Source organism: Lissotriton vulgaris, chromosome 12, assembly GCF_964263255.1.
Source record: "Lissotriton vulgaris chromosome 12, aLisVul1.2, whole genome shotgun sequence".
NCBI classification, from domain to species: domain Eukaryota; kingdom Metazoa; phylum Chordata; class Amphibia; order Caudata; family Salamandridae; genus Lissotriton; species Lissotriton vulgaris.
Genome location: NC_141700.1, coordinates 639338096 through 639347368, shown reverse-complemented (window position 1 = coordinate 639347368; position 9273 = coordinate 639338096). Strand labels below are relative to the sequence as shown.

The window sequence follows — 9273 nt, the reverse complement described above, 5'->3', positions numbered from 1 at the left end:
GAGTATGGATTTTACACACTTACCGCAGGGCAGAAGAAAATAAATGCCCAACATGTGATTTGCGCCTTGTGTAATAAAGTGCTTCACAGAGACCAGTCTGGTCAATATTTGATAGGTACTAGTGGAATGTGGCAACACTTGCGTGCAATCCAACCAAACCATATTGCCTGGTTAAAGATGCAGAGACAACATCAAGGAGGAAGAGCAAGAAGCTGCAACAGTGTAGTACTGCAGCAACGCAGCATGAAGATAATCAAAAAATGCAGTAGTTTGCCACATACTGCACAGAATGTATGCAAGTTGTTTGTTCTGTGGAGAGGACGGCTGTATAGGATTAACCACCAAATCAAGCCTCAATACTTGCAATTTACAATCAAAATGTAGGCATTTATGCATTAGTCAATGATAAGTCACATTTGTCTAAGTGCAATGGACAACCCTCTGTTTTCTGTTTTCTTTTTTAAAGAGTACTGCACACTTTTTTGAGATGAGCAGAATGGCACAGACAAGAGGGAAGCAAGTTACTGTTGGAATAGCTCATTGGCTACATCTACAAAGATGATATGTGACATGTATTCCCGGTCTTCACACATCACTTGGATTCGCTCCCAAAGTTAGTGAGTGGGTTAATTGTCAGTGCAGCATTTACCCTTTGACATTTTGGCACCAGGTCTAGAATGAACCCCCAAGAAAGAGAGCTAGAAAGATGCACAAGTAGACCAGGTGGTGAGGCATCCGTTCAAGTAGGTTTCTTTATCTGCATAATACCTTCCCATAAAAATAATATTTGTTTGACAACACAGATCACATCAATTTATAACATATCAATTGTGCGAAGCGCGAAGTTTCTCCCCTTAACCCCAGTTGTTGTGTATCTTTCATAGATTCACTTGCAATTCAGTCAACAACAAGACAACAGATGGGGACACAAAGGATGCTTTCTAGCTTCCCTGGCCCAAAAACGTATAAGACCATGATGGCTAAGCTGAAAGAATGGTAAGGTTCCTGTTGGGATGCAACCAGGATCTAATTACATACATGACCTATAATGAATGTCACAAAATCTTATTTTATACTTTTTCAAAGACATCTTTGGCTTTTGTCACAGGGCAGCAAAAACAAGTTCAAACTATAAACCATACCAGGTACAAAAAAAACAATGTTAAAGGGAAGCCAATCTACTATAGCATACCAGGAACATATACAAATATCCATAGCAAACATTCATGTGTCAGGAAATAAGAAACATTAGGATACACACAAGGACACCATTCAGCTTGACGAAAACCGACAAACGGATGAGATCATGTGTAGAGATATACATTAAGCAGTGAATTATACAAGGTCAACATTCATACTAAAATAGAGTGACATCCGTGCCCTAGGGCACACCACGCTGCCTTCCTAAAACTGTACAATCCTATTAAACTGCTTTCAAGCTGAAATTAATTAATTTAAAACCCGGGACAAGACCTGTGCTAAAAATGAAAACTAAAATCACAGTATAAATAAAGAGTGATGATTGCAGAAGCATGTGTGGTCATCCAGCACATATGTGTTCAAGTGAGTAACTACTCCATTTCTCTTTGGCTTGAGTGGAAAAAGGAAAAGAGTGCAGTTTTTGTCAAACTGCACAATTGCAATGTTCGCAAACAGCGGATTCGTAGTTCCTTCCTCTGCTTGACTGAAAAAGGTCACGCTGTAACAATATTAGCACACACGTCCTGGCCTACTAAAAGTGCCCCAAATGCAGCATTAGCAGGTTAATCCCTCAACCCAACAGAAGGTCCTCTGTCCAATAGGACCTCACACCAGCACAAGCTACTTCAGAATCATTTGATTTGTTAATGCAAGTGTGAGGGCATTTCAAAGTTACATTCATTGAGTTTTCAGAGCAATGAACCCCTTTTGACACAAAAATATTGGTCCCTTTCCACTCTGATTTGATGCTGCATTTATAGTCCTGGTATCAGTGAGAAATGCAGCTAAAGTTATGGACACAGATCAGCAGCAGCGACTACGCTAAAACATGGATTTCCCAATACTCAAAATGTAACCACTGCAGCAATAAACTTTTGGTTACTGTACCAATCTCCACAAAGCTGCGCACTCGTTTAAGGCACAGACACATTTAGGAGCGAGCACTTCGTGGAGGCACGGATCCTTGTACCAGGTTACACTCCATCGAGGTATAGATGCATGTAACAATTAAACATTTGTGTGCCAGACCATTGTCAGTAACAGCAAAAATGCAGCTGAGACCTTGATAACTCACAGAATGACGCATTTGAGGATCCAGAGGCTAAAAAAACGGAACCCCAAAGGGAGTAGCAACTTCTGTGATAGGGACTATTCAGCTGAGGTACCATTCACTGTAACAGCCAGCACTTGTCGGAAGCACTAATCCATCTAACAATGATCAATCCTTCGGAGCATCTGTATCTGGAACCGCAGACACTCACTTGTGGCATAGTATCCAGCGATATAAATAAGGCAGGTGTGACATCTGATGATACAGATCCTGTGTTAGGCCTCCTCATGCAGTGTTTCAGTTTCCTCTTCATTTACCATCTCCTTGAGAAGTTGGGACCCTTCGCGCCCAGTACCTTCCCGGCCAAGCATCTTCTTGGTGGCGGTGACCAAGCGTGAGTAGTTCTCAGGGTTGTACTCTCTGCTTCTTTTGCGCTGGGACAGCAGGGGGAAGCCGTCCACGGTATGGGACAAGAAAAGAGGTGGACGTCGCAGGTTCTCCCCATCCTTTAGGGATTCTGGCAGGCACTTGCGCTTGCTCTCGGGCAACAGCATGATGGTGAGTACGGAGAGGATAGCGAAGGATGAGAAGACAACATGGTGCAGGAAGAAGCCTCTGTTGTTCTGCAGGTCCATGAGGGGAGCTACAGCTTTACCGACAAAGCTGGATGCCATGATGAGCCCCAGGCCAGCACCCCTGCAATACGAAGAGAGAATAGTGAGATGCAGGCACGGATGTGATAAACATGAGACCGGGGCAGAAACGCAATCAGTAAAGAGGAGGAATGATGATACACGAACCGGAACTCCTGCAGTAATGAGACAAAGATGTGTCCCAGGCAATCCCTACAATGAGAGAGAATGGCAAACAGTGAGAAACGCAATAGCCAGATGGACTCAGTGGTGAAACCTGGAGCAGTTGGTTTCCTAAGTGCCGGCCTTATGGCCAAGGGAATTACATTGCCTAGGCTGAAAGGCCAAAGGATGTACAGTTGTGACAATTTGGTCATTAAAACCTCTTTTATGAAAACTGCCCTGCTGAAAGCACCACATCCTTTCAGGGTGCCGAAACATGTTGAGTAAGATAATATGCTGGATCTGACATACAGACCTGCATGTTTTTAGACTTGTGATGGGGACGGCATGAATATAGTCTATACCATTTGGTAGTTCCTTTGTACAATTTGTATCTCTCACTGTTGCTCCTTACACACATTTGCTACTCAGACATAACACACTACCTATCTCCGTTACACAACATCTGCAACAAGTCCACGTAACAAACTGGACTATCCCATGACTCCTCTCAGTTCCAGATGTGGACCCCGTTGATGAAGGGTGACAAGCTAGGTGGGAGAGGCTTCATGTTTCCATGTGAACAATAATCCTCAATTCAATTTGAGGTAGTGCTTCAAGCCCCACACAAGTGGAAAGATTTTTGGGTGTTTTTCAGGAACAGCCTTGTGTCTCTGTAGCAAAAAGAAAAGAATCAGGCAGAGGCTAGGTCCACAGAATGACATGAGACATTTGGAGCCAGGCCAGAGCCACTGCAGGTATGAGAGCAACAAAACGTGATTCATGCCAGAACCTATATATTAATGACACCAGGCAGACACGAAGGAAGCAATGAGAGAAATATATGACCCAAACTGAGACGCCTGCAGCAACAACAAAGAAATCAGACCAAGTCTGGATCCTCTGCAGTAACCTGGGTAGTTCCCCTGTGGACTGAGAAAATGATAAAAGCAAAACCAGATCCTCTGCAGAAAATAAAGAGAATGACTGAAGGTTAACAGATCCCAAAGGAGGGAACGCGTGAACTAGAGATTGAGAGGTCAGTGATGTGGAAAGTGAGACTGCAGGTGCGTTTGAGGCCAGTGATGTGGGGAGTGGGACTACTGAAGTGTTTGAAGCTACTCGTAAGGGGAGTGAGACTAATGTTGCAAGTGAGGCCAGAGGCATATGGACTGACACTCTGCTACCAGGGTGAGACACTAGTCCACGAGGAACATAACCAAAAGTGCCTTGTGATCAGTGGGGTGAGCACTGGTGAGATGAATGTGGTGAGTGAAGTAGGTATTGCTAACTATGCACCCAAGTGACTAAGGTGATGGAGGTGGCAAGGAATTAGTGCAAGGTCAAGCAAATGTGTGATGGACAGAAGTTTCCAGATCCTACATTATACTGAGGTGGCTCCTCATCCCCCTCCTAGTCACTGGTAAGGGAGCAGTCGCCAGCTACACGGCTGGGGGTAGAACATGAACTCACCTCACAACGGTGGGAAGGATTTCACTGGCAAAGAAGATGCTCAGCATAACTAGGCCATGTGATGCCAAGGAGCCCAGGATGGAGATCGCTAACGTGAGTCCCGCATATAAATCTGAAAACACAAAGCCGCAATAGAGGGGTTTACAACCAACACAATGAAAGACTATGGCAGTGAAAAAGCATTAGTGATGAACAGTGACATTAAGGTGCCAGTAATGTGTACCTCCTTGATATGGGTATTAGGGAACATTGGGCATGCGCTAATATTGCAGCCACCATAACACACCAGATCACTACCAACAAATCAAACTTTCACAAAGACAACAACACAGCAGTGACACAAAAGCAATCGTGTCCTAGTGACAGGAAAACCAATATCGGGTAGAGCCAGACGTGGGTTCCATGCTCACTATGCCATTGGATTCAAACCGCATCTTTCTGAAGAGGCCCAAATAGGCTGAAAGTGGTCTGAGGTTGATTGTATTCATTTTTACATGGGATCTGGCATGGCTGCTCAGGCTGGATTGCACCTATCCACTCAGGAGAGCGGCAGGTTTGTATATAGATCCTGAAGACAGGAAAGTCATCCTATTAATCTCAGACTCACTTACCCACACCATTCTCTCTAAGTAAATAGAGTAAGAATCACTGAGCAGTGTGAATGTCAAGTTTAACTTCACAAAAAGAAAGTTTTGACATTTTCAATTGCCCATAAACAAGATACAGCTTCCCTCTAAAAGGTACGATAGTGCGATTTAAGATTTCTTTACGCACCCTAGATGGCAATCCAATGGTGTGTTCTTTTCCTAAAGAGCTTTGTGTTAAGACTACTCAAATGCCTGTTGCACTAGCACGAACCTTTAGTACTCAATTTGCATTAGGATTAAACGGACTGATCATGGATTTAAATTTGTTCGAAAGCATAATTTCTACCACAACCAGGGGTCTTGCCATCTTTGGCTATCCAACCAGCATGGAAACACAAAGGCCCTATTACATGCAGATTATGTGATGCTCAGAAGGAAGACATTGTACACTTGGTTTGCATATGCTCAGCCCTAAAGAAATTACGTGCTTTACTGCTTAGATCCACTTTCAACGAACGGGGGATACAAACTTGTCAATGGCCATAATAAAGAGCATTGACCCTTCAGACCCCTAGATCAATTGCAAACTTCTGAAATTTCTGACACTGCGCGGTAAACTACTTAAATATTGCTAGGTCTCCCTGAGTACAAGGGATTTTGTTTCACAACTAGTTTGGATAAATTTATAGAAATTTAAATCAGAGGCTCATTAGATAATTGAGCCACATGTATCCACAGGATTACTTGAAGATTAATTGTATAATTTCTTAGGGCAGAGTATACATAATCTCTTTGGTAATTAAAAACAGAAGACGAGAAGCGAAAAAGCACACAGCAAAAGGAAGTTATAGTTAAAAATCAATTGTATTTGAATTAATCACAAATAGTAAATCATGGGGACAAATGATAGAACAAAACTAAAATAGAATTTCTAATTTCTAATTTAAAATATTTCTAAAGCGCAGCGTACACCTTGCGGTTTCTTGGCGCTAGGGAGATCAGCAACTGAGGGAGAGAGACCGGAAGAAAGGATGAGAGGAGACGTTGAGAGAGTTTTAAGAGGGGAAGGCCTGGCTGAAGAGGAACGTTTTCAGATCTCTACGAAAGGGGAGGTACTGGGTGGCAGAGCGGAGATGATCGGGGAGAGAGTTCCAGAATGTTGGAGCCAGGGTAGAAAAGTTGGCCCCGCCCCACTTTTTGCGTGTGAAGCGGGGGATCTGGAGAAGGGACTTGGAGGAAGACCGGAGTTCTCTTGCAGGTACATAAAGGTTGATTAATGAAGAGATGAAAGCGGGGGCAGTGCCCTGGCGGGCCTGGAAGGCCATGCAGCCGATCTTGAAAAGAGAACGTTCTTTTACAGGGAGCCAGTGAAGCTCCTTGAGAAGGGGGGTGGAATGGTGATAGCGAGGAAGGCCGAACACCAGCCGGGCTGCCTGGTTCTGAATAATCTGGAGTCTACGCAGGCTGTACGCGGGGATACCATGGTAGAGAGAGTTTGCGTAGTCCAGTCGCGATATCACCAGTGCGGCCATGATGATCTTAAGTGCCTGGGGGGAAAAGAAACGGGAAACAGTGCGGATAGTGCGGAGAGTGAGGAAACAGGAGGATACCACAGAACCAATTTGTGAATGGAGTGTGAGCTGGTTGTTTATTTTAACACCGAGTGTTTTGACCGTGGTGGAAGGGGTAGGTGCGGGACCCAGAGAAAGGGGCCAAAAGAAGGAGTTCCAGGGGCTGGATGAACCACCAGTGAGAACCAGCTCGGTTTTATCCGGGTTCAGTTTAAGGTGGTTGTGGTTCATCCAGTCCCTGATGAATGTCATAGTTGACTGGAAATTAGAAACAGAAAGAGGAGAGGGGGACAGATCAAAGATGAGCTGGAGGTCGTCCGCGTAATTATAAACGGTGACCTCCAGCTGCTGGAGTGCGAAAATGAGAGGAAAGATATAGAGATTGAAAAGCAAAGGGGAGAGAGAGGATCCCTGGGGAACACCGCAAGTGACAGGGAGAGGGGTGGCCGTGAAGTCGCCCAGCCGAACCGCCTGAGTGCGGTCCCTCAGAAAGGAGGAGAGCCAGACCAGAGCTGATCCCCCGATACCAGCCGCCCTGACACGGGTAAGTAAGATGGTATGGTCCACCGTGTCGAAGGCGGCGGAGAGATCAAGGAGGACCAGTGCCTGGTGTTTGTTCTCATCCATGCCCTTTCTGAGTTCGTCTAAGACTGCGACCACGACTGATTCGGTCGAATGCCTGGGACGGAACCCGGCTTGGCGGGATGCCAGTCCTCCATTTGCCTCAACATGGGCGCTAAGTGCCGCGGTGACGTGGCGTTCCATCACCTTACCCAAAAAGGGTAACAGGGAAATGGGGCGGTAGTTGGCCGGGATGGAAGGGTCCGCGCCAGGTTTTTTCAAGATGGGCACTATTGTGGCTGCCTTTAGCACAGAGGGCACTACGCCCTGTGCCAGAGAACTGTTGAGGAAGGCAATGGGGGGGTCAGGGCAGCCGGAGTAAATATGCTGCAGAACTCGTGCTGGGCAGACGTCCGCGGGGGACCCCGACTTCACTTTAGGAAGTATCTCCAAAAAAGAGTCTAGAGTGAAAGGGGGAATGGAGGTAAAAGGACATTGAACGGAAGGGGGGGAGGGATCGACGAAGGCAGATGAGGGTGGTGGGATGTTGGACTTGATGGTAGTAATTTTCTCTAAGAAGTAGAGATTAAGTTGGTCGCAGAGAGGCTGGGAAGGAGGAATTTGGGACGAGGTTCGGTCTGAGAATGCCAGGTCATTCACTATGCCGAAGATCTCCCTGGGTTTGTTTTCTGCGGAGGTTATTTTTAGCGAAAAGTAGGAGGTTTTTGCTGCCAGGATTGCTGTTTTATATTTGGCCAGTTCTGATAAGAAGTGTGTTTTTGATAAGGGACTGTAGTTTTTCCTCCATTGCCTCTCCGCCCGTCGGGCGCTCAGTTTGAGATCTTTTAGGTGGTCATTAAACCATCTATTGGAGTCCTTTGGTCGGCGGATGGAAATGCGACCTAAGGGCGCCACTGAGTCGCAGCCTCCAGCCAGGTGTTAATGGCCTTGGCTTGAGAGGCAGATGATAAGCCAGCGAGGGTGGGAGTGGAGTTTCGGAGTGAGGAGGTCAAGGAGGGATAATCCAGTCTATTCCAATTCCGCGCCCAGGTGTTTTTGGTGTGCGGAATTTTGGGCATAAGGTTTCGGAGAATGGAAAAAGAGATGAGGGTGTGGTCGGACCATGGGCACGGCAAGACAGCAGCCGAAGCCACAGGGAGGTTGAGGGACCAGACCTGATCCAGTGTGTGCCCATGGGAATGGGTGGGGACGGATATGTGTGACACGAAGTTGAGGGATGAAAGATAATCCGTAAAATCTTTTGAGGCTGAGCACTCATGTGGGTCTGAGGGCCAGTAATTGAAGTCCCCCAGCACCAAGACCGAGGCGTAGTTGACCACCAGGTTAGCCAACAGGTCTTGAAATGCCGGCAAGAATAAGGGCGAGGGCTGAGGGGGGCGGTACATTAGGAGGCAAGTGATGGGGGGGAGAATGAGAGAGAGCGAACTACCAGAAAGTCAGTAGGGGGAATAGGGGGAAAAGAGAGTGGTTGAAAGTTCAGCTCCGACCGAGCGATTAGGGCGACCCCACCACCAGCCTTGCCTGTCGGCCGGTCGGCCCGCAGGGCCACGTAGGAGGGGGGTAGGGTGGCCAGGAGAAAAGGGAGGGAAGAATCACAGTACCAGGTTTCGGTCAGGAGCAGTATGTCGGGTTTCTCTGAGTCGAGTAAGACAAACAGCTCGTGGTGGTGCTTGACCGCTGACCTGGTGTTAAGTAGGAGAACAGACAATGCCGGAGAGCGGGGGAGGGGGTCGAGGGGAAGGGGGCAAGGTGACGGGGGGCGTGCAGCAGGGGGTAGGGTGCAATGGGAGAAGGAGGAGCAAGGCCTAGTGAGGAGATCAGACTGCGGATGGAATCTGGGAGTGGCCAATGGCCTTGGAGGGCAGTAAGGTCCTTGGTAGAGTATGTCAAAGATTTGGCATGGGGTCGTGCCCCTGGCCCCGTCCGGCCGCGGACGGGCGCAGACGGGCTTGCCTTAGGCGCGCCTTCGGCGCGCAAAAGTCGCGCCCGCTGCGCTCGTCCGCTGCGCTTCCTGC

General features: G+C 47.1%; 1 protein-coding gene across 1 annotated transcript in view; it reads right to left on the bottom strand.

Annotated features, from left to right (window-relative positions):
• Nucleotides 1–724: 724 nt before the first annotated feature.
• Nucleotides 725–9273, bottom strand: part of SLC22A31 (solute carrier family 22 member 31) — a 219581-nt gene continuing 211032 nt past the window's right edge. Inside the window, exons 8-9 of the mRNA XM_086945799.1 lie at nt 4519–4630; nt 725–2947 (exon numbers count right to left, since the gene is read on the bottom strand). Of these exons, the coding sequence (XP_086801925.1) occupies nt 2527–2947; nt 4519–4630 (533 nt within the window). The 3' untranslated portion in view covers nt 725–2526. The remainder of the gene's footprint in view (nt 2948–4518; nt 4631–9273) is intronic.